The 23,077-nt window shown below is 63.8% G+C and overlaps 1 protein-coding gene across 1 annotated transcript; it reads left to right on the top strand.

The window, feature by feature from the left end:
- MYO15A (myosin XVA) lies at nt 1-22,992 on the top strand. The gene is made up of 65 exons (XM_015643374.2): nt 1-253; nt 383-3,874; nt 4,662-4,744; nt 4,953-5,016; nt 5,120-5,229; nt 5,434-5,508; nt 5,691-5,781; nt 5,899-5,904; nt 6,235-6,338; nt 6,811-6,874; nt 6,959-7,072; nt 7,248-7,409; nt 7,507-7,620; nt 7,715-7,773; nt 7,992-8,115; nt 8,197-8,292; nt 8,385-8,516; nt 8,767-8,892; nt 9,055-9,132; nt 9,495-9,649; nt 9,775-9,820; nt 9,951-10,075; nt 10,319-10,436; nt 10,525-10,700; nt 10,768-10,852; nt 11,125-11,178; nt 11,300-11,381; nt 11,465-11,595; nt 12,488-12,583; nt 12,674-12,909; nt 13,361-13,539; nt 13,640-13,712; nt 13,868-14,059; nt 14,188-14,282; nt 14,370-14,458; nt 14,537-14,663; nt 14,779-14,840; nt 14,964-15,027; nt 15,112-15,250; nt 15,556-15,646; nt 15,730-15,826; nt 15,986-16,107; nt 16,201-16,260; nt 16,469-16,544; nt 16,867-16,982; nt 17,067-17,185; nt 17,265-17,406; nt 17,612-17,723; nt 17,874-17,948; nt 18,335-18,540; nt 18,608-18,741; nt 18,820-18,874; nt 18,970-19,042; nt 19,243-19,316; nt 19,389-19,471; nt 19,648-19,778; nt 19,907-20,001; nt 20,407-20,484; nt 20,696-20,792; nt 20,895-21,055; nt 21,157-21,290; nt 21,391-21,524; nt 21,890-22,023; nt 22,224-22,364; nt 22,453-22,992. Exons 1-65 carry the CDS (start codon nt 116-118, stop codon nt 22,552-22,554), a joined length of 10,398 nt encoding a protein of 3,465 aa, XP_015498860.1. The 5' UTR covers nt 1-115; the 3' UTR covers nt 22,555-22,992.
- Nucleotides 22,993-23,077: the final 85 nt, after the last annotated feature.

The raw sequence follows: 23,077 nt of genomic DNA on the forward strand, positions 1-23,077 counted from the left end.
GCAGGCGGCGGGGTCCGGAGCCGGGCGCTGTGCTGGGAGCAGGCGCCTGCCCGCACAGAGCATCATCTCCCAGGGCCCCGCTGGGGCCGGAGCATGAGCGCCCGACACTGCCAGGATGGCCGGCAAGAAAGGGGAGCCCAAAGGGAAGGCAGGAAAAGGGAAAGGGAAGAAGGGCAAGAAGGAGGATCCCAACGAGTCAGAGGATGGCTCGGATGCAGAGCTGCTGAAGGCAGAGGAGACGGAGCAGACGGAGGTGGTGGAGGAGGAAAAGGAGGAAAAGGAGGAGGAAAAGGAGGAGGAAAAGGAGGAGGAAAAGGAGGAGGAAAAGGAGGAGGAAAAGGAGGAGGAAAAGGAGGAGGAAAAGGAAGAAAAGGAGGAAAAGGGGGAAGAAAAGGAGGAGGAAAAGGAGGAAAAGGAGAAAGATGAGGAGGAGGTGGCTGCAGAGGAGCCCAAGAAGGGGAAGGGGAAGGAGAAGAAGGGGTTGCCCAAGGCAGGAGTGGCAATGAAACTGGGCCGTGGGAAGAAGGTGCAGCAGGAGACGGAGGAAGGGGAAGGTGAGAGCAGTGCTGCAACAGGCAAGAAGAACATAAAGGGCACCAAACTGCTGATGGGGCTGACAACCGACAAGAAGAAGAAAGGGGCCAAGGGTGCAGAGGCCAAGGGACAGCCCAAAGAATCTGTGGAAGCCAGCCCAGCCGTGGAGGAGGAGGCAGCAGCACCTCCGAAGGCCCGGGCAAAGCGAAGCCTCCGCAGCACCTCGAAGCTTTTCCTGGGCTTCAGGAACCTGGGGTTGCGTCGGCCCAAGAAGGGGCAGTTCAAGAACACATCCCGCTTCTTCTGGGGGCTGCATAAGCACAGCACCAAGAAGAGGAAGAAGAAGAAGAACAAGGCAGTGCTCAAGTCCACCTCCAACCTGATGATGCGCTTCAAGCAGGTGGGCAAGAAGAGGAAGGAGGAGGCCAAGAAGGAGGAAGCATCCAAGCCATCCTTCCTGCTGCTGCGGCGGGGCGGGCAAGACGTCGAGAACGGCGCGTCGCTCTTCCGCCGGCGCCCGGAAAGGAAATTCAAGCCCCGGGCGCAGGTGCTGAGCAAGGCGGCCTCTGCCACGGGCTGGCTGGCCAGGAAGGTGCTTTCCCGGCGCGGGCGGCTGGTGGGGGGCAGCCGAGCGACTGACACGGCCTGGCTGTCCCGTATCGGTGCCAAGAAGCTGCCGTTCCCCGCGGAAGATGAGATCCTCAGGCACCGGGCCAACATGAAGCGGATCCCTGGCGGTGTGGGGCTGTCGGCACCCGGCACTCCGCGGCAGGGCAGCATGGTGAGGCGGCCGTCCCGCCGGCGCTCCCAGCGAGCGGCCCAGGAGCCGCCGGTGCCGCGCTACGGCTGGGCCGAGGAGGAGAACGGAGCCCACGGCCCCCGGAGAGGCTATGGCAAGGAGGATGGAGGCTACGGCTCCCGCCGTGGCTATGCCAGGAAGGAGGATGGAGCCTATGGGCCCTGGCGCAATCACCCCAAGGAGGAAGATGGAGAGTACGGCCCTCACCACGGCTACGCCGAGGAGGATGGAGGGTACGGCCCGTGGCACGGCTACAGCGGGGAAGAGGATGGAGCCTATGGCCCCCGGCACAACTACTCCGAGGAGGAGGAAGGCTACATGCAGAGCCCAGCCTACCCAGCAGGGTACGACTTCGAGGATGCGGTGCCGACCCCCTACTCTGACTACCCTGGCTATGAGACAGAGGAGGAGTACGACTCCTACGGAGGATTTTGGGAGGACGGTGACCAGCCAGGGCACCCCTACGGCTACTCAGAGCTCGAGGATGAGGGAGTGTATGGTGGTGGGTCTCCCCTCAGCCTCTATGACCCATACAGCAGCGACCCGGAGTACGGTGAGGAAGCAGAGGGGCCCTTCGGCTACAGGCGGGACCCCTACGAGGATTTTGGGGAGTCCTTTGCCAGGGGGTACCCTGGGGGCGAGTACCCCGAGCATCGCATCCAGTACAGTGAGGGCGGGTGGGCGCCGCATGCCCAATCCTCCTGCAACCCCTACGCCCTGGGCCTGGAGGAGATCGCTGAGGGCGAGGAGCCCGAGGAGTGGGAAGAAGAGGAGGAAGAAGAGAAGGAGTATCCCTTTTCCATCCTGAGCACCTCCTCGCTCCGGGGCATGCGGGAGACGCTCTCCTCCAAGCTCTCCCTCAACAGGAAATTCAGGCTCTTTCCCCGACCCCAGGTCAAGCTTTTCGGCAGGGACCGCCTGGACGTTCCCCTCCCGCCGTCCCCGCATCTGCCCGCTGCCCGTGACGAGGACGACTACGACGAGTACGAGCCGCCGCCGCCTCCGGCAGCCCCCGGCCCCGCGGCATCCCCGGCACGCTGGGTTTCGGCAGCGCGGGCGTGCGGGAGCCCTCTGGGCCAGTTCCTCCAGCGATCCCTCTCCATTCCTCCCAGCCGCCCGCTGCGAGGTGCCGGGGGATTTCGGGGGTCCCGCACCCCCCAGCCCTCCAACAGGCGCTCCAGCCGCAGGCTGGTGGGGATGGAGAACACCGGTTTGGGGGGCCGGGACCCTTCCGCACCGGCGGGGCCCTGGGGGCAGCCCCCGAGCCGGGAGCAGGGGGCTGCGCGCCGGCCGTCGCTCCGTAACCCCTTCGCCAACCCCGGGCGCTCCCCGTCACCGCCGCCCGTCCGTCCGCGGCCCGGCAGCACGCGGGGCGAGGGGCCACGGCGATCCCCGTCCCTCGGTGCCAGCATCCGGCGCTTCGGCCCCGAGCCCCCCGCCCCGCCACCGGCCGCCCCCCGCTCACCGGGGCCGGGGGGGAGACGCCTGGGTGGGCCCGCGGCGGGGAGACCTCTGTCATCGCGCCGGAGCAGCCCCCCCGGGCTGCCGCTCCCCCAGGCCTGGCCCCGGCTTCCCGAGCCCCCCACCAAGGCGGTGAAGCCGCTGCAGAGGAGCCCCTTCCTGGCACCATCGTCCCGCCCCGGCAGCCGCCGCCTCGCCCCCCCCGGCCCCTCCTGGGATGAGGAGCTGCCCCCCTGGCAGGGTGCCCCGAGGGGTCCCGCCGGGGTCCCCCCTCCGCCCAGCCCCGCTCCCAGCACCCCGAAAAGTTTCATCCAGCGCATCGGGCAGCCCCTTGCCGGGATGGCCCCCCACTCCCCACCACCGCGGCCATCTGCTGAAGTGGGGGGCCGCAGCCTCTCCAAGGGGCGCTCCGTGGCGCAGTCCCTGGCTTCGCTTCTCGTAAAAAGCATAGCTTCCACCAAAGGCCCCTCATCCTCACCACCCACCCGCCATCCCTCCACTCGCTCGCCCTCCTTGCCCCGGCGCCCATCCCGGCTGGACGGGAGCACCCGCAGATCTCCGAGCCCACCCTCGGGGCGCCGGGGCTGGGCCGACGCCGGGCGCCCCAGCCTCCCCTCCAGCCCACGCGGCAACCGGAGCCCCTCACCGCCCCGTCGTGCCGCTTTCCCACCACCCCACGGCCGAGCCCCCGGCTCTCCGACCATTCCCCGCCGCGGCCCTCGCCCGCCGGGGCCGGTGGAGCCCATCGAGGGTGACGGGGAGGCCGGGGAGGAGGGCGCGGGGCGCTACGCGGTGGTGACGCCGCAGGTGCAGAGGTTGGGCTCCTTCCGGCGCGCATCCCGCATGTACAAGCAGCACTGGTCCAAGCAGCACGTCGTGCGGGTGCGGGAGATGCCCGACGCCTGGACAGCCGAGCAGGGTCTCCCCCAGCAGCCCACCCAGCGCGGCCGGCGGTGGGCGGGCCAGTGGGGAGCCGACATCGCCCGATACCTGTGCCAGCGCCCGCCGGCGGGCGGCTGGCGGGACAGGCACCCCTGGGCAGACGGGTACCTGGGCAGCAAGCAGCCCTGGCGCAGCAAGGTAACGCCCGCGGGGAGCCCCCTCGGGGGGATGGAGCCGGGGGTGAGCTGGCAGCCGGCGGGACCCGGGACAGGGTGGCGAGTTAAGGTGCCCGACGGCTCTCCCGGGCACGAAGGCATCCGTGCAGAGAGGGGTTTGCGGTGCTCAGGGTGGGGTAAATGGCTGTGGGTGGTCTGCGTGCTGGCGGGGGTCCTCCCGCGGGGAACAGACTGGAAAAGGGGATCATCACCTGTTGTGTGTCCCCCCCACGAGCGGCCCCTCAGGGGACACTTGATTCTGGCGCATGGAAATGCAGAGACCCGATCTGGCGGGGACAGGCGCAGGTGGCACGGTGACCCTGCGGGGTGTCCGCTTTCCTGCCCACCGCCTGGCCAGGGGCCAGCGCAGGCTCCCGTGTGACACCTGGCCTGAGTCACCCCTGCGCGTGGCCGGGGGGAGCAGCCTCGGCCCCCTTCCATCACCTCCACTGAAGGTGATGCCATCCCCTCCCGGTGAGTGGGACCGGGATTCTCAGGACCAGGTTTTCCTGGGACCAGCCCCGAGGTGGCCTTGGTGGCCTCACGTTTCTGTGTTCCAGCACTGCCGCTCTCACCTGACACACAATGCTCTTTGCTGGGGGACTGGTTTTGGGGCTGTGAGGTGTTTCCTTGGGGTTCCTGCCATCCCTGACTGCATATCCCATGGTTTGGGGGTCACAGACGGTGTTTTGGGGTGGTGGTGGTGACTGGGTGGGACGTCTGAGGGTGTTGGCACATCCCTGCCATGGTGGGGTGGTTGCTCCATGCAGATGCAGTCACTGTGCAGCCTGCCCATCATGCGGTACCAGGAGCCACAGGAGGAGGATGGGCTGGAGGACATGACCCAGCTGGAGTGAGTGTCTCTGTCACACCATGACTCAGTGCTGTGGGGGATAGTGGGGCTGCAGCTCCCAACCTCATACCTGACCCTGCTATCCCACCCCATCCCATCCCAACATGGGCTCTGCTTCAGCCTCCTGAGATGCTGAGGAGACTCTGGGGACAGCAGACACTCCCTTGTCCCTGTGCCACCCCCTAATTCAGCCTCTGCTTCATGCCAGGGACCTCCAGGAGGCTGCAGTGCTGAGCAACATCCGGACGCGGTTTGAGCGCCAGCTCATCTATGTAAGCTTAGGGGGACACAGCATCCCCCAAAGACTGTATGTGTGGGGTCTCTGGGGAGTCATCACCCCCCGAGAGCTCACAGCCCCACCTCTCTCTCTGGCAGACCTACATCGGCAGCATCCTGGTGTCGGTGAACCCGTACCGGCTCTACAACATCTACGGGAAGGAGCAGGTGCAGCAGTACGAAGGCAGAGCCCTGGGGGAAAACCCGCCGTGAGTACCAGGCTGTCCCCAAATGCCCCGTGGGGATGGGGTCACTCCCACCCTCCATCCCGCACCCTTGGGTCCTGCAGCAGACCCTGGGGAACCCTCGGTCCCTGGGTGCTGGAGTGGCTGTGTCTGTGCTTGGGGCACTTTGGGGGGTCCCTGTGCAGGGCCAGTGTGGCACAACACCCCCCTTCCTTCTCCCCACCCCAGGCACCTCTTTGCCATCGCGAACGTCGCCTACTCCAAAGTGATGGATGCCAAACACAACCAGTGTATCGTCATCAGGTGGGACATGGCTGTCCCCGCACGCAGCCCCCTAATTAACACCACCCTAATTACTGGGTCGCTGCCACCAGCCTGTCTTGGCCCCGGGGATGGGGTGCTGGTGGAGGTTTGGGGAGGTTTGGGGTGGGCACCCCTTGCTTGAGTGGCGATGGCCCCAGCCATGCCCCCGCTCTGTGTTTCAGTGGGGAGAGCGGCTCAGGGAAGACTGAAGCCACCAAGCTGATCCTGAGCTACCTGGCAGCTGTCAGCCAGAAACGCAGCACTGCCCCACAGGTGGGGACATCCCTGAGTCCCCATGTCCCCATCCTCTTCTCCCACCTCCCAGTGCTCTCTTCCTCACGGCTCTGCTGCTCTCTCCTTGTCCCAACGCTTCCACCTGGACCATGGCAGATAGAGGTACCAAGGGGACACGTGGGCTGGGATGGTTCAGGGGGACAGAGAATCGTGGTGGCATCTTGGCCATGGCTCCCCAGCTGCAGGGGAAAGGCGGGAGGGACAGCAGGAAATCAGTGCATGCACAGGGATGGAGTCTGTGTTCTCTCACATCCTCATTTAACCTGGCTGTGGTGCACACCTCCAATTTGGGCACCCACGGGTGTCTGCATGGAGCATGGGGTGGCAGGGAGGGTGGCAGGGTGACAAAGGGGCTGCCCTAGCCTTGGAGATGTCCTGTGGTGTGTCGGGTGCCCAGGCTGACCCCCCCAGCTCTCCCCATCACCATGACAGATCCTGGAGGCGACCCCTTTGCTGGAATCCTTCGGCAACGCCAAAACCGTGAGGAATGACAATTCCAGCAGGTTTGGGAAATTTGTGGAAATCTTTCTGGAGGAGTAAGTAATGCTGAGTAACATCTGTGTGTGGCTGCTCCCACCCTACGTCCCCTGCTGCCCCGGGACTGTCCAGCCCAACCCAGCCCCTTGTCCCTTGGCTCTGGGAGGACACATGGGACAAACCTGGTGTTGGAAAGGTGATGGCACCCGAGGACAGGTGGCTGTCCCTGGGGTAGGGATACCATCACTTGGCTGGCACCTTGACCATTCCCAGCTCCCATCCCTGTCCTCATATCCCACCCCATCCTCTCTCAGCCCCACTGATCCTGACAGGGGGTATCACCCCGGGGTGCAGCGCTCCAGCCAGGTGCAGACTTCTCTCCCTGCCCACCTGTCCCTGGTGGGGGCATCTGGGGAGCAGCACTGAGCTCCCATTTATTTGGGGGACGTTGGGGCATGGGTGGAAGCGTTGGGGGCACAGCCCCTGCCCACACCGAGGTTGCCAGCCGGGTGCCCACTCTCACCCCTGCAGCGGTTTGATCTGCGGTGCCATAACCTCGCAGTACCTGCTGGAGAAGTCCCGCGTGGTCTTCCAGGTGTGTGCTGAGGGGGTCCTGGGCTCTGCCCCCCACTCTGCCCCCTCTGCCACCCCCTCCCTAGCTCTGTCCTCTGCTCTCCAGGCTAAGACTGAGCGCAACTACCACATCTTCTATGAGATGCTGGCAGGGCTGCCGTCCCAGCAGCGGCAGCGGTACTGCCTGCAGGGCGCCGAGACCTACTACTACCTGAACCAGGTAGTGTGTCCCCTCCCCAGCCCGCCCACAGCCTGATTTCTGGGGTTGTCAGAGTGCTGGTGGGTTCCTGAGCCCTCAGTGTGTGGGTGAGGAGGATGCTCAGGGCAGGGTAACCCCCTATGCTGGGTGCTGACAACCCCTGGAACCCACTGATGGACTGAGAGGGTTGTGCCAGGGTGGGAACTGCGAGATTCCTGGCAAGGACGACGCTGAGGATTTCCGCCGGCTGCTCAACACCATGGAGGTGCTGAACTTCAGCGTGGAGGAGCAGAACAGCATCTTCCGCATCCTCTCCTCTGTCCTCCACCTGGGCAACGTCTACTTTGAGAAATACGAGGTGAGCTCCATGGGGAGCCGAGCTGTGCTCCTTGGGCACGATTTGGGATGTGGCAAATGGGGATCACCCCGTCCCATGGCACCGCTGTGTCCTGCAGACCGACTGCCAGGAGATCGCCACGGTGGTGAGTGCCACGGAGATCCGGACGGTGGCTGAGCTGCTGCAGGTGTCCCCTGAGGGCCTGCAGAAAGCCATCACCTTCAAGGTGACGGTGAGTGCAGGGGGCACAGGCTGGGAGGGGGTCTCTGGCCCCTGGGGACCATGGCTGATATTGCTGAAACTCCATCATGCCATTTGCCAAACAGGAAACGCAGCGAGAGAAGATTTTTACCCCTCTGACTGTTGAAAGTGCCGTGGATGCCAGGTAGAGGGAAGGGGGCTGCACTGCAGGAGGGTGTGGAGGAGTCAGGGATGGCAGGGGAAGTGAAATTCCAGCTGGGAAAGGGAATGATCAAGTCCCCCAGTGTGGATTAGACTCTGTGGTGATTAAAACTGATGCTGTGGTGGCTGCTGGCTGTGGCAGTGGAGTATTCTGATGCCATTCCAGAGCTCCAGCACTCTGCTCCTCTCTCCCCTTCCCAGGGATGCCATTGCCAAGACCCTCTACTCCCTGCTCTTCGGCTGGCTCACAGACCGCATCAACAAGCTGGTGTACCCACGGCAGGAGGCCCTCTCCATCGCCATCCTGGACATCTACGGCTTCGAGGTGAGCAGGATTCATCCCACCTCTGTCCTGGCTCAATCCCAGCTCCATCCTCCCAGGCTCCATGGATCTTCCTTCTCGCAGGACCTCAGCTTCAACAGCTTTGAGCAGCTGTGCATCAACTACGCCAACGAGTATCTGCAGTTCTTCTTCAACAGGATTGTGTTCCAGGAGGAGCAGGTGGGGCTGGTGGGCAGTGCTGGGCTCTGCCCTGGTGCTGGGCACTGCTGCAGGGCTGGGGACACAGGGCTGACCTGGTGCCCACCCTGCAGGAGGAGTATATCCGGGAGCAGATCGAGTGGAAGGAGATCCCCTTCAGCGACAACCAGCCCTGCATTGACCTCATCTCTCAAAAACCCTACGGCATCCTCCGGATCCTGGATGACCAGAGCTGCTTCCCCCAGGTGAGGGGCTGCCTGATGATGAGGTGCAGCCAGCACTGGGAGGTCACTGTGGCTGGGGAACCAGCAAGGCCCAGGGCTGCTCTTCTCCTGGGCTGTCCTGGACTACCTGGGAAGAGGTTCCTCCAGGCTGGATAAGCCCAAATCATGGGATCACAGAATGGTTTGGGTTGGAAAGGACCTTGGAGATCACCTTGTTGCAACATGCTGCTGAATGTCCCGAGCCGTGTGTCACTCCTGTGTCCCTTCCCAGGCCACTGACCACACGTTCCTCCAGAAGTGTCACTACCACCACGGGACAAACCCACTGTACACCAAGCCGAAAATGCCGCTGCCCGAGTTCACCATCAAGCACTACGCAGGGAAGGTGACCTACCAGGTGTGTGACATTGGGATGTCCAGCAGGAAGGGTTAAAGAGGAGGTTGGTCCTGTGCCAAGGAGAGAAATGCATCTCTGGGGGTCTTATTGGGGTCCTGGAGCTCCTTGCCTCACCCTGTCATCCTGCCAGGCTCCTCACCATGAGGTTTTGCTATTTGCCAGGTTCACAAGTTTTTGGATAAAAACTATGACCAGGTCCGTCAGGATGTGCTGGACCTGTTCATCAGCAGCAGGACCAAGGTAGGGCCCTGCAGTGACACTGGGCATCAATGGTGCCCTTCCATACATCCCTTTCTATGTCCCCAAGCGTGTCCCCATGGCTGGTGAAGCCCAGGGGGACCAGAAGCAGAGGATGACTCTGGCTTCACCCATGGGATCCTCTGGTCTTTGACCCCTCAAGCATTTGGCACAAACAGGGACATGGGCTGCTGCTGTGATTTGTATTATCCATATCCTCATCCCCATTCCTATCCAGCCACAATTAGAGGATACATCTTGCCCAGGGCTGGACAAAAAAGGACTGGCCAGGCCGTGAAGAGGGTGTGGGAGAGCTGCATCATCCTGGCCACTTTCCTCCTCTCTACCCTTTCTTTCTCCCCAAGGTGGTGGCCAACCTCTTCTTCGGCCATGCCCAGGTGTTGGCCCGGCAGAGGAGCCTCATCAGGAGGAGCAGCACCAGGACACGGCGGTACAAGGCTCCGACTGTGGCCGCACGGTTCCAGCAGTCGCTCCTGGAGCTGGTGGAGAGGATGGAGAGGTCAGGGTGGGCAGGGTGGGCAGCCAGGCCATCCACCGGGCTGTTGGCAACTGGACCTGAGCCTGAGGTGGCTGGGCTGGCTTTGTCCCCCGTTCCCTGTGGCTGACAGGGTCACTCTGTCACAGGTGCAACCCCTTCTTTGTGCGCTGCATCAAACCCAACAACAAGAAGGTGAGAGCCGGGGCTCTGCTGTGCTGGTGCCTGTGCTTCCTGCCCCGCTGGCACTGGGAGTGTCGTGGTCACACGGTAGCTGGGGGTTTGCCCCTGCAGTTGCTGATGCTTCTCCCCATCCCCACCCCAGGAGCCAGGGCTGTTTGAAGCCGATGTGGTCAGGGCCCAGCTGCGGTACTCAGGGATCCTGGAGACCATCCGCATCCGCAAGGAGGGCTTCCCTATCCGCATCCCCTTCCTCGTCTTCATCGACAGGTGCCTGAGGGCTGCAGGTTGGGCACTGCCATCCCAGCCAGGAGAGACCACAGAGTTTGTGGTCTTTTGGGGGGCAGCATCTGGGCTAGGGTTCCCCCACAATGGGAGCTGGGAACCCCTCATGCCAACACACAGCTCTGGGAGAAGCTGCATCTCCAGGCGCAGTGTCTGTCACCACAGGGAGGGTCTGTGCTGGTGTCCCAGCAGGGCCCTGTGTGGTGACAGTGCCATGGGCTCACCCAGGTATCGTTGCCTCGTTGATATGTGGTCCAATGTCATTCCCAATGGAGCCAACTGTGTGGAGATGCTGAGGAGCCTCTGCCCCGTTAACCCCAGCATGTACTACGTCGGTGTCACCAAGGTACTGTCCCGGGAGGGGGCTTGGTTCTGGTGATGCCCTGGGTGTGGTGGCCAAGGCTGGGAGCTCACGGCCTCACTGCTGCTCCCAGCTCTTCCTGAAGGAGCAGCTGTACCAGGCGCTGGAGAGCAAGCGATCCCGTGCCCATCACCTGGCCGCGCTCACGCTCCAGCGCTACGCTCGCACCTTCTTCATCAAGCGCCGCTTCCGCTCCCTCCGCCGCAAGATCGTCCTCCTGCAGAGCCGGGCAAGGGGATACCTTGCCAGGTGGGTGTCCCTGGGGGTGGTGGGTGGGCACTGCTGGGTGGCAGAGGTGACGGGTGCCCTCCTGCAGGCAGCGGTACCGGCGCATGCGGCGCACGCTCATCAAGTTCAGGTCGCTGGTGCACATCTACGTGAACCGCCGGAGGTACCTCAAGGTGAGGTGGGGCCTGTCACATCCCAGGGGGCCCAGGGGACCTGCTGCCACCCTGCTGCATGTTCACTGGTGGCTCTGGAGAGGACACAGTGGCACCCCCAGACCGTAAGCCCCCCATGTGCCCCTTCCTCTGTGTCGCATTGGGTATGGGCAATGCCTTTTCGGGGTGACAACCCTGCTGATTTTGGGAGGGGTAAATGGCAACCCAGGGTGCTGTAGTGCCCCAGAGCCTCCCTCCTCCGGTGGGACTCAGCACGGCTGCTCTGCTTGCAGAGGAAGGAGGATGCTCGCCGGCGGGCCGAGGAGGAGAAGGCGAGGATGAAGCAGGTAAAGCTGTGTGGTGGGAGCACACGTGTTGCTGTGCCCTCATCCCTGCCCATCCCCGTGCTCCTGGTACCCGGGGCGCTGGGGCAGGGACCAAGCGTGCACATCCCTGTGCTGCTGGCAGGAGCTGACGCGGAGGGAGGTGGTGGATGTCACCCACCTGGAGATCCCGGCCGAGCTGATGGGGCTGCTGGAGGCCGCTGCAGGTGAGCGGATCCCGCACCACCATCACTCCCAGCCCCTCGTTCCCCCCCCCACGGCCGTGCCGTAGCTTCCCGCTGTGCCGCAGCCGCTCGGGAGGTGAATGCCGGCTGCGTGGTGCTGGTGCCGCCGCCGGCGCTGCAGCCCGACCCCCAGCTCACCCTCCCGCTCGACATCAATGACTACCCCATGGCCAAGTACGTGCGGGGCCACTTCCAGGTAAGGTGGGCGTCGCGGCCCGGCGGAGGGGAGCTTTTCCCGACGGGCAGACAGCTTTTGGGGAGTCCCTGGCACCCCGGTCACGGTGCAGCAGTGAGGTTCAGGGTCCCCGTGGTGGCTCCTTGCACTGTCCCACCGGGCTCTGCCGCGGCTTCCACCCTGGGGACACCATGGGTAGCAAGAGAGGCTGGATCCGGGGTGGCTGTGGTGCTGTGGGGAGCTGGCTGCCACCTCCCTCCCTCCCCGTGGGTTCCTGTCGTCTCCAGAGGCCGGGGGGACCCTGCTGAGGTTATCGGAGAGAGACCCGCTGAGCCCTCCTGGACGCCCGACGCGGGGCGGATCCGGAACGCTGGGGCGGGAGACCAGGTCGCTTTGCTCCCGGGACCCGGCCCCACCCACGGTCACTTTGTCCCATTCCTCTTCCTCATCCCTGTTTTTGCCTTGTGTTTCCCAGTCCCCAGCATCCTGAATGACAGCACCGGGGCTGGATGAGGCTCTCAGCCTTGCCAAGGTGTTGGCAAAGAACCACAGAATGGTTTGGGTTGGGAGGGACTTAAAGTCCATCCAGTTCCACCCCCTCTGATGGGCACGGACACCTTCCACTAGACCAAGCCCCATCCAACCTGGCCTTGAACGTTTCCAAGGATGGGGCAGCCACAGCTTTTCTGGGCAATGCGTGCCAAGACCTCACCACCCATCTCCGGTGCTGCTGGCACAGCCTGAGCCCCTCCCTGCCCCACTCCCAGAAGGCTGCTGGCCCCATCCTTCACCCCAGCCCTTTGGCAGCCCCACAGCTTCCACCCAGCATCAACACCACGCTCAGCACCATGGGGCCAGCCCCTCGTGGCCTGAGGTTGTCCCCAGGTAGCCATGGGTGCGGGTGTCACCGCAGGAACCGGCATTTGGGATGCTGACGGCCCCACTGAAAGCCCCCCTCACCCGGCTGGATGAGGAGCTGTGCCACGAGGCTCTCAGCCTCTTCCAGCTGGTAGGTGGGATGGCCCAGGATCCATCACCGCAGTCCCCTGCCCGCTCTGTGCCTGGGGTCAGAGGGAGGACCTGGCTGTCCCTGTGGCAGATCCTGCGGTTCATGGGGGACCCGGGGCTGGGTGGCCCTCAGGAGACCCTCTTTGGCAACTACATCGTGCAGAAGGGGCTGTCGGTGCCGGGGCTGCGGGACGAGCTCCTGGCACAAGCTGCCAACCAGGTCTGGAGGAACACCAATGTCAACAACGAGGAGCGCGGCTGGCTGCTGCTGGCCACCTGCCTCAGCGCCTTCCCCCCGTCCGCCGCCTTCGACAAGTACCTGCTCAAGTGAGCTGGGGATGGGCTCTGGGATGGGGAATGGTGACAGCTGGGACCCTCAGGAATACACTGGTGCTCGTGCACTGCTGGGGCTTTTCAGGGCTCTCCTGGCACCTATGGCTGAGGAGTCTGCCTAGACCCCAACTGGCACACATGGCCAGGTCCTGTTGGGAATGCTCTGAGGTCCCTTCAGGATCCCTCTGGCCAAGCTGGCATATGGGCCCATGTCCCTCTAGGTTCCCCAGGGCCAGCCTGGCACGTGTGCCCAATGATACTGGCCAAATCCCACAAGAGATGCTCTGAGATCTCTCCAAGGTGCCTTGAGCCAGCCTGACACACGTCCCCAGGATTCTGCCGAGATCCCTCCAGGGATGCTCTTAATCCCTCTGTGGTCCCCTGTCCCAACCTGGCACACATGATCCTGCCCACACTCCCCTGCAGCATCCTCCCTTCCCCACAGGTTTGTGTCTGACTACGCCTTTGCTGGCTACAAGCCGGTGTGCCAGCGCAAGCTGATGCACGCCATGGCCTGCTCCCAGCTGGGCGCTGCGGCCGCCCGCACCTTCCCCCCGTCGCTGCTGGAGTGGACGGCGAACCGGCGGCAGGCCAGCATGGCCCTCGACCTGCACTGCTTCAACGGTGCGGGCAGCGCGGCGCTGGCGAGGGTCGGTCCCACCGTGACCGCCCTCGCAGGCAGGGGGGGACTGGTGGCACCCACTGACCGCTCGTCCCTCCCCAGGTGACCAATTCTCCTGCCCCATCCACTCCTGGAGCACAGGCGAGGACCTGGCAGGGGATGTCCTGAAGCACAGGTAGGTGCTGGCTCGGCACCCACCCACCCAGCGGGTCACGGTGTCACCTGGGGATGTCTTTGGTGTCCCCAGGATGTGGGAGCCCGAGGGCCCAGCTGGTGGGCAGGGTGTCCCTGCGGGGCCTGTGCCCATCCCCAGTGTCTGGCTGTTGGCAGAGGGCTGGCGGAGGGCTGGCGTGGCTGGTCCGTGGCGATGAAGGCGGGTGCCCAGTGGGCTGAGCTGGCTGGACACGACTATGTCCTGGACCTTGTCTCCGACCTCGAGCTGCTGCGGGGCTTCCCCAGGCAGAAATCCTGCTTCCTCATCGCATGGGACGGGAGCGAGAGCCATAGCAGGGACAGCCGGCCGTAGGTACCCGGGCAGGGATGGGTGCCCCACTGTGGGGCTGGATGGGTGCTGGTAGGGGTGGGTGGGTTCCTGAGGGGAAACCTGGCATCCAGTGGGTGCTCGATGAGAGCATCCTCCCTCTCTGCAGGGTGCTGGGACATGGATTTGATTTGGATGAAGTGCCTCCTCCCCCAGCTGTGAAAGCCCCCACGCTGCCCTCCATGGAGACATATCACGCCCATGGTAGGGCATCGTTCCACCCAGCTCCTGTCCCCCAGTGTTGTGACAAAGCCCTTCCATGCCAGTGGTTCATGCCTTGTCCCCTGACAGATGGGGAACTGGGGGAGCCACGCAGCCAGAAGGGTCTGGACCGGTACCTGGACAGTCTCTTTGACCCCGTGCTCTCCTACGGCAATGGGGTGAGAAGGGTGTCCCACTGCCTGAGGCATTTGGGGCGCAGGTGGCTTGGCCACTGTGCCCTGACACCTGTCCCCCAGGAGCTGGAGAAGCCATCCATCCTCTCGCAGAGGCTGAAGGGAGGAGGTGGCGTGGGAGGGGGGAACAGTGGCACTGATGCCAACAGGAGTGAACCTCCCATGGCTGTGGAGACGCGTCAGCCGAGGGGTGAGCGCCTCGAGCACCCCACATCCCCACCCAGCTCCCTTCCTCAGTTTCCCTGTCTGATCCCCGGACACAGAGCCCCACAGCTCTGACTGAGCTCTCCTCTTTGCTGTCACAGGCACAGAGCCAGACCCGTCCCCACAGTGCCGGGCAGATGTCAGCCAGCCACCCAGACCCTCGGTCAGTGCCATGGGGCCAGGAGGGGTCGAGCCCCTTCTCTGCTTCAGGGCACCTCTTTGGGGCAGCCCCTGAGGCTGGGAGCCCTGGAGGTGCCAGGTGTTGATAGCATCGTGTCCCTTGCAGGGGAGAGTGGCAGAGGGGACACCAGCCCATGTCCCCCAGCCCCGGCCCTACTCACAGAAAGCCGGTAAGGGGTCCCGGTGCAATGGGGTGGCCACAGGGGCTCGTGGCACTGAGCCACGGCCCCTGATCCGTGTGCTTGTCTCTGCAGCAGCCGTGGGCCAGCGGTGGTCGGGAGAGCCAGTGCAGCATTCCCGGCTCAACTCGGAGCACTTCCCGCGGCCCACACACGACATCCGCAACATCATCCGGCAGTGCCAGCCAGCCCCACGCAGCTCCCAGCCCCACAGGTACACAGCTGGGCCCCCAGCCAAGCCTTGGCCTTCTCCTGCCAGGGGGTGCACGTGCTGGTCCTGATACCGGGGTGTAGGGAACGATGGGGTGAAGGGAGTGTAGGGTGTAGGGAATGATGGGTGTAGGGAATGATGGGGTGTAGGGAACGATGGGGTGTAGGGAATGATGGGGTGTAGGGAGTGTAGGGTGTAGGGAATGATGGGTGCACCGAGTGATGGGGCTGCAGGTGGTGTCAGGTACAGGGGGTGCTGGGGTGCAGCTGATGTTGGGGTTCAGGTGATGTGGGATGCTGTCTTGGCAGCAAGCTCTTTGGGAAGAAGCTGGACCCCCACGAGGAAGCCCTGCAGATCCTGAAGGAGCAGCTCTCAGCAGCCCGGGTGCCATCAGCTGTGGTAGGGATGTGGCCGTCCCCATGTCCCCCTGACCAGGCTGGGGCTGTCACTGGCACTGACCACAGCCCCTCTGTGCCCCACAGGGGCCCAAGGAGGTGGTGGCTGCGGTAAAGCCGGTGCCAAGTGCCAGGTACCAGCTGCGAGCACCCCCAGGGCGTCCTGCAGCCACAAGACCCCCAGGTATTGCTGGGCAGAGCTGTGGCCCTGGTGGGACCACGGTGGAGTGAGGCACTTTGCCCTCCCAGTGGCACAGCAGCTTCCCGTGCCTCAGTTTCCCCAGGTGGAGGCAGCTGTTGGTGGTTCCCCCCGGGGATTGCAAAGCTTTCTGTCCCATTGCAGTTTTTGTCTCACGGGAACTCCCGTCCGAGGCGCAGCAGGTCCAGACCCAGCTGCACCGCAGCTGCAGCGAGGACTTCTACACCTACCACAACGTGCCCTGGAAAATATTCATCCGGAAGGAGGTACAGATTATGGGGACACTTGGTGACAGGTTGGTGCCAAGGTCCTCCTGGAATAAGGGGGTTTACACTCAGCCCTGGTCTCTCTCCTGGCAGGTTTTCTACCCCAAGGACAGCATCAATAACCCCCTGCTGCTCGACCTCATCTTCCGGCAGGTGAGGCACCGAGCTGGCCCCGCAGCCCCCTGGGATCCCCTGGGACATGGGGTATTCCCCAGTGGGGTGATGATTTACTCATCCCACTGTGGCCATCTGCCTTCCCCTGCTGAGCTGCAGTGGAGGAGCTGAGGCTGTTGCAAGCTGGGGTTGTGGGGATTTTTGCTCCTCGCCACACAACCCCACTGCTCCTCATGCCCTTTCCCAGATCTTCAATGATGTGCTGTCTGACACCTGCATCCGGATCAGCCAGGAGGAGCGGCTCCGCCTGAAATCCCTCTTTGGTAACCCTGTGTCCCTCCTGGGGGCTCACACCCAGCCTCTCTCCTGCCTCTCCTCATCTCCCGGCTATCTCCAAGCCATGACTGGCTCTGCTTAACTCTGGATAGTTTTGCCTCCAAAAGTAATGACCCCTCTGTAATTAGTGCTCCACAACATCACAAGTGTCAGGTCTCAGCCAGCTGCTTGGGGGACACACATCTGTCTCTGCAACACAGTCCTGCCAGGCATGGCCAGGGCATGAGCATCCCTGCTTTTGCTGGGAACTCTGTCCACATCCTCTCCAGGAATGGGCTGCTCACAGGAGGTGTTTCCCCCTCCCCACAGCGGAAAACAAGCTGGACTCCTTCAGCCCGGTGGCCACCGAGGATGTCAAGAGGGAGATCATTGCTGCAGCCCGGGATGGCTGTGAGGTGTACTTCTCCCGCCTCTTCCCTGCCACGGTGAGGCTCCAGCCGTGGGGCAGCTCAGCACGGGGGGCACTGTGTCACCGTGCCCCTGGCTGAGCCGCTGTCCTGGCCCCACAGGGCAGCGTGGGGACGGGTGTGCAGATCCTGGCCGTGTCCCACACTGGCATCAAGCTGCTGCGGGTGGTCAAGGGCACCAACGTCCCCGGGGAGCAGCTGCGGGTGCTGCGGGCCTACAGGTAGGGGTGGCCAGGGTGGGGTGGGTACCGTGGGTGCCACAGATGCCGGATGTTTCAGCCTCTCCTCGCCCTGCCCCAGCTACCCCGACGTGCTCTTCGTGACCACCCCATCCAGGAACATGCTGGAGTTCAACCTGCGCAGCGAGAAGCTCATCCTCTTCTCCCCCAAAGCCCCCCAGGTCAAGGTCATGGTTGACCACTTCATCACAGAGCTCAGGAAGGTGGGGGGTGCCCTGGGGCCAGGGTGGGTTTGTCCTGGGGGTCAGACCCTGCCCGTGTGCCTGCCTTTGGGGGGCTGGGGTGGGCAGGGGACTGTGGCTGGATTTGGGAAAATGGTTCTGAGGCTGTGGGTGCTTGATGTCCCTGTACTGGGTGGGGTGTGGGTGTCCCTATGTGCATGGGCTGTGCCAGACCCCCTGTGCCCAGGATTCCCAGTATGTGGTGGCTGTGAGGAACTACAGCCCGGAGGACAGGGGCCAGCTCAGCTTCCACAAAGGGGACATCATCCACCTGCAGTCACTGGAGCACCCTGAGAGAGGTGAGGGACCCCCCAAAGCCCCCCATGCCAAAATACCTTTGATGGGGCACACAGGGGCAGTAGATTGATGGCTTGCCCTGCCGAGGAGGTGGCTGTGCTCTTGCTTTGCATCCTGTGACACCCCGTGGTGTCCCCATGGTGTCCCTGCAGACTACTACTATGGCTGCGTGGTCCGCAAGAAGGTGATGTACCTGGAGGAGCTGAAGACAGGCACCCAGGATTTTGGTGGGTGCCACACTGTCCCTGTGTGTGTCCCTGGTGTGTCCTGAGCTGTGTCCCCTCCTGGGTCTGGGGCACAGTTCGGGGTCCTGCCTCTGTCACCCCTTGGCAGGATGATTTGGGGTCTTTTTGGGACCGACCTGATACAGGGAGATGCTCCCCTGCAGGTCCCACCCTGGTACCACCCACGTCCCTCAGGTGACAGGCTTTGTGGCCCTTGGTCCATACCTTTCCTTGAGTGATGCCAAACTGCAGCTGCTTCCAGCCAAAACCCACGTCCAGATCCCTGAAAAGGGCTGGGGGTGCAGAGGCAGGAGGGAGCAGGCAGAGAATTTTAGGGGTGACCCCACGGCTGCCAGCCTGGGGCCATCCCCACCATCTGTCCGGCACAGGGTGGAAGTTTGGGGCCATCCATGGCAGGTCAGGGCTCTTCCCTGCCGAGTACGTCCAGCCCGTCGCGGCGCCCGACTTCGTCCATTTGCCTGCGGAGAGGAAAGAGGAGCCCAGGGACAAGCAGGGCAAGGTGGCGGCTTCGGCAGCCGTAGCCGTGGCCGTGGCCTCCACTGCTGCTGCCCAGGAGCTGGACAGGAAAACCGAGGTGGGTCCTGGCCTGGGGCTGTCCCCTGGAGCTGGCTGTGCCCGGTGCCCACTGCCCCGCTCCGCAGGTGTCCCCAGCCGGTGCCACCTTTGCGGAGGGTCCAGAGGGAGACGGTGCCGAGCAGCTCAGGGATGTCACCGGGGCCTGTCCCATGCTGGCCTTCGCCCAGCGGCATTTCCGTGCGGCACGACGTGGGACCACGTGAGTGCCCAGCGGTGGGATAGGGACGTGCCATGGTGGGGACACCTGTGCCCACCTGCTCCCTTGTCCCTCCGCCAGGGATTCCCGTGGGATGAAGATGCCAAGCGTGCTAGAGATGTTGACATTCACCAAGGTATGGGCAAGTGGAGTCCTGGGGTGTCCTGCTGTCACCTGCAGCTCCCTTTGAGGTCCCAGCAGGGTGACAGAGCTCTCTCCCCGCTGCTCCAGATTCCTATTCAGGAGTCACTCATTGAATTTGTGGATGGTGGCCTCAACAAACTGGCTGCTGAGGCTTTCCAAGGTAGGCAGGGGCACGAGTGTCCTGCCCCCTGTCCCTCAGCCACCCCCAGCCCTGTCCTTGGAGGGGGCTGGGCTGGGCTGGGCAGAGGGGGTGTCCTAGGGGAGTTCTGGTCCCACTGCTCCATGTGCCCACCCAGGGGAGCATGTCCCTGGGGAAAGGACATGCTGAGCTGTGTCACCATGTGGCTTTGTTGTCCCCAGCCGTGATGAAGTTCATGGGTGACCACCCCCTGCGGGGGCAGACAGAGCTGGATGCTGTCTGCACCATCCTCAAGGTAAATCCATCACTGGGGCAGTGAGTCCTGGTGGTGGCCTGGCCAGGGGGTGACAGGTGCCTGTCCCCCCAGCTGTGTGCAGAGCACGAGGTGCTGCGGGATGAGGTGTACTGCCAGGTCATCAAACAGATCACCAACAACACCAGCTCCAAGCCGTGAGTCCCTACACCCACGTGGGACAGCAGAGGCTGGCACTGGGACACTCCTATCCCTGGCCAGGCTGAGCTGCTCCAGCCTGGGGGAGACCCAGGGACCTCATCCTTGCAAGGGATGGGTGCCACCACGGGCACCCTCGCCCTGCTTAGGGGATCAGCCCTGGCTGTTCCCACAGGGACAGCTGCCAGAGGGGCTGGAGGCTGCTTTACATCCTCGCTGCCTACTACAAGTGCTCTGAGGTGCTCCGGCCCTTCCTCCTGGCCTTCCTGCAGGATGCCAGCAGGCACCCGGAGCTGCCTTTCCACGGTAGGGGCCGTGCACACCCCAGGGTGCTGGGAAGGGACACCAGGGTGTCACAGAGCTCAGGAGGAGCTCTGACAGAGCCAGCGTGGCAGCTCAGCCCCATCCTTCATCCCAGTCCCTGTTCCTGCCAGGCATCGCCAAAGCCTGCGAGCAGAACCTGAGGAAAACCCAGAAGTTCGGTGGCCGCAGCCTCTTCCCCAGCAGCATGGAGCTCAAGGCCATGGTGGTGAGGCCAGGGGCTCGTGGGTGCCCATGGGGTGGAACAGGGCTGGTGTCAGCTTGAGGTCCCCGCAGAAGTTCTGGGTACCCACATGGGGTCAGGTTCCCTCTGTGGCCTTGGGATCTCCCTCAGATGCCACCCTGGAACTGAGCTGATCCTTTTTGGGGATCTTCCCAAGACAGCACAGCCCTTCTTAGGGTCTGCTCTTCACCACTTTGGGGGGACCTCAGTGGGGATGGAGCTCTGTGGACATGCAGCGGGGGCATGATGGTTCAGCTGGACAGGATGGGCAAGAGACAGGATGATCCCAGTGGGAGGGTTCCTTAGGGACAGCTGCAGGATTTGGGGTGTCCTGTGGGTTTTTTGCTGTGTGAAGGGCCCCCCTGCACCCCAATGTGTCCTCCCGTGCAGGCCGGACGCAGCGCCAAGCGCCAGCTCTTCCTCCTGCCCGGTGGCATCGAGAGGCACCTCAAGATCAAGACGTGCTCGGTGAGCCAGAGGGGACAGGAGGCTCAGTGCACCCCAAGGTTATGGTGACACCCCAGAGGGTGTGGATGCGGGAGGGGCTGCACCCTTTGGCTGTATCTGCTGTGGGAGAAGCAGATCCTCACTGGGATGAGCCTCAGTGCAGGACAAGTTGGTGGCCCAGAGCACAACAGGGGGACGTGGCAGTGTCCCAGCCACCTGTCCCTGTGCCCAGGTGGCTCTGGATGTCATCGAGGAGCTGTGCTGTGAGATGGGGCTGCAGAATCCAGAGGCTTTGGAGGAATACATCCTCTTCGTGGTGACCGACAGAGGTGAGGAGCTGGCAGGGATGGGACAGACGGGACAGGACAAGACAGGATGGGACAGCCATGCGGGTGGTGTGGTGGCCACACTCAGACTCCTGGGTGGCACAGGGCAGAGCGTGCGGCCACTGACCCGCCGGGAATACGTCCTGGACGTGGCTGCCGAGACGGAGCTCCGGGACACCAGCTACACCTTCTGGTGCCGCCGCGTGGTCTGGAGCCAGCCCCTCAAGTTCGACAACGAGCTCTACGTCACTGTCCACTACAACCAGGTCGGGCCACCCCATCAGCCTCCCCCGGGGCCACCTCCCTGTCTCCCTCAGAGCGTGCCCTGTCCCCAAGCCGTGTCCCTGTGCTCTGTCCCCCTCTCCAGGTGCTCCCTGACTACCTCAAGGGGCTGTTCACCGTCCTGCCGCCGGCGAGGCCGGGAGAGCAGCACTTCCCGCACGTGGCCAAGCTGGCCGCCCTCCAGCACCGAGCCAAGGACCGCCACCACCTCCCCACCGCGTACGGCAGGGGACAGGGCACCTGCAGGGGGGGAAACACGTGTCCCACAGGATTTGGGACCTGCTGGCCAGCGCTGGCCCTGACCTCGGGCTCCCCACAGGCGGGAGATGCAGGACTACGTCCCTCCCCAGCTCTTCCGCCTGCTGAAGCCGCAGTCCTGGCTGCAGATGGTGACCCAGCACGTGCAGCAAGCCCAGGCACTCAGCGCCCACCAGGCCAGGGCACAGTTCCTGGGTGAGGGGACAGCGATGGGGACGGGGAGGTGACATTCACAAGGAGAAGATGCAATGCTAATGAGGACAGAGTGCTAATGAGGATGTAATGCTGCTGGAGTTGCAGTCCTGCTGGGGATGCGATGCTGGCTGGAGGGTGATGATGATGATGATGGGGATGGGATGCTGCTAGGACAGGCAGCCCCTGTCCCTGCAGAGCCTGGATTGGCCATGGAGGGCAGGATGGATTGGCAGGACAGGACAGGCTGCTTCCAGGCCCTGCTCAGGACACCCATTTCCCTTGGCTGCTCCTGGGTGCAGGCCACCCTAGGGACTGGGCACACAGGGGTGGCAGTGGGCACTGAGACCCCGTCCTCTGCCCTGCAGGGCTGCTGAGCGCCTACCCCATGTTCGGCTCGTCCTTCTTCTACATCCAGAGCTGCAGTAACAACGCCATCGTTTCGCCCTGTATCCTGGCCGTCAACCAGAACGGCCTCAACTTCCTCAGCAAGGAGACCCACGTAGGTGTGGGGCTGAGTGGGACACATGGAATGGCTTGAGTTGGAACAAACCTTAAAGCCCATCCAGTTCCACCCCCTTGCCATGGGCAGAGACACCTTCCACCCAACCAGTTTGCTCCAGGCCCTGTCCAAGCTGGGGTTCCCTGTCCCCTTGGAGGGGTTCCCAGGGCACACTGGCCACCCCCTTGTCCCCCTCCCAGGAACTCATCGCCAAGTTCTCTCTGAATGAGATCCAGTCCACGCGGACACAGCGGCCGACAGCTGGATCCAGCTACCCCTACGTGGAGATCACCCTGGGAGACCTCCTGGCCCAGGGCATCACCCAGCTGCAGCTGGAGCAGGTCAGGGACACCTGGGGACATCGGGGGGAGCCCTGTTGGGTCTGTCCGTGGTGGCACGGCCGCTGACCGCCGGTGTGTCCCTCTGCAGGGCCTGGAGCTGTGCCGCGTGGTGGCCGCGCACATGGAGAGGCTGCTGGGTGCCCGGGAGAAGAGGCTGACGCTGCCGCCCAGCGAGATCACCCTGCTCTGAGCCCGCCATGGCCTCGGGCCCCCGGCACCCCGGACCCCCGGCAGGGCAGACAGAGGGCGCAGTGACCACGGGGTGTCCCCCGCTTGGCCAGCCGCCGCTGTCCCCCTGTCACCGCCCCACTGTTGTTCCATGGTTTTATACACGCCCGGGAGCCCGGCATGACTCGGTGTCCGTGGTTTTGTGTTGCGCTCGCGGCTGCAGGGGGGATGCTGCCCTCCGTGTCTGAGTCCCCGTCAATCACCATCTGTTTCCTAGTCCCGTGCCTCAGTTTCCCCCATCCATTCCAGGGCCTCTCTCCCCATCCCGGTGCCTCAATTTCCCCCACCGATCTCCGTGTCTGTTTCCCCATGCCGGTGCCTCAGTTTCCCCTCTATCCCGCCCCTGCCTCAGTTTCCCGGTGCGCCCCCTCTCAGTCAATCCCGCCCATCTGTCGCGCTCGTCTCGTCCGCCAAGGGGCGCCGGCGCCGCGCGCCCGCCGCCTCCTTCGCGCGCGCTTCCCTCCTGTGCCGCCGCCTCCGCGCGT

This window comes from Parus major, chromosome 14 (assembly GCF_001522545.3).
Source record: "Parus major isolate Abel chromosome 14, Parus_major1.1, whole genome shotgun sequence".
In the NCBI taxonomy this organism is placed as follows: Eukaryota; Metazoa; Chordata; class Aves; order Passeriformes; family Paridae; genus Parus; species Parus major.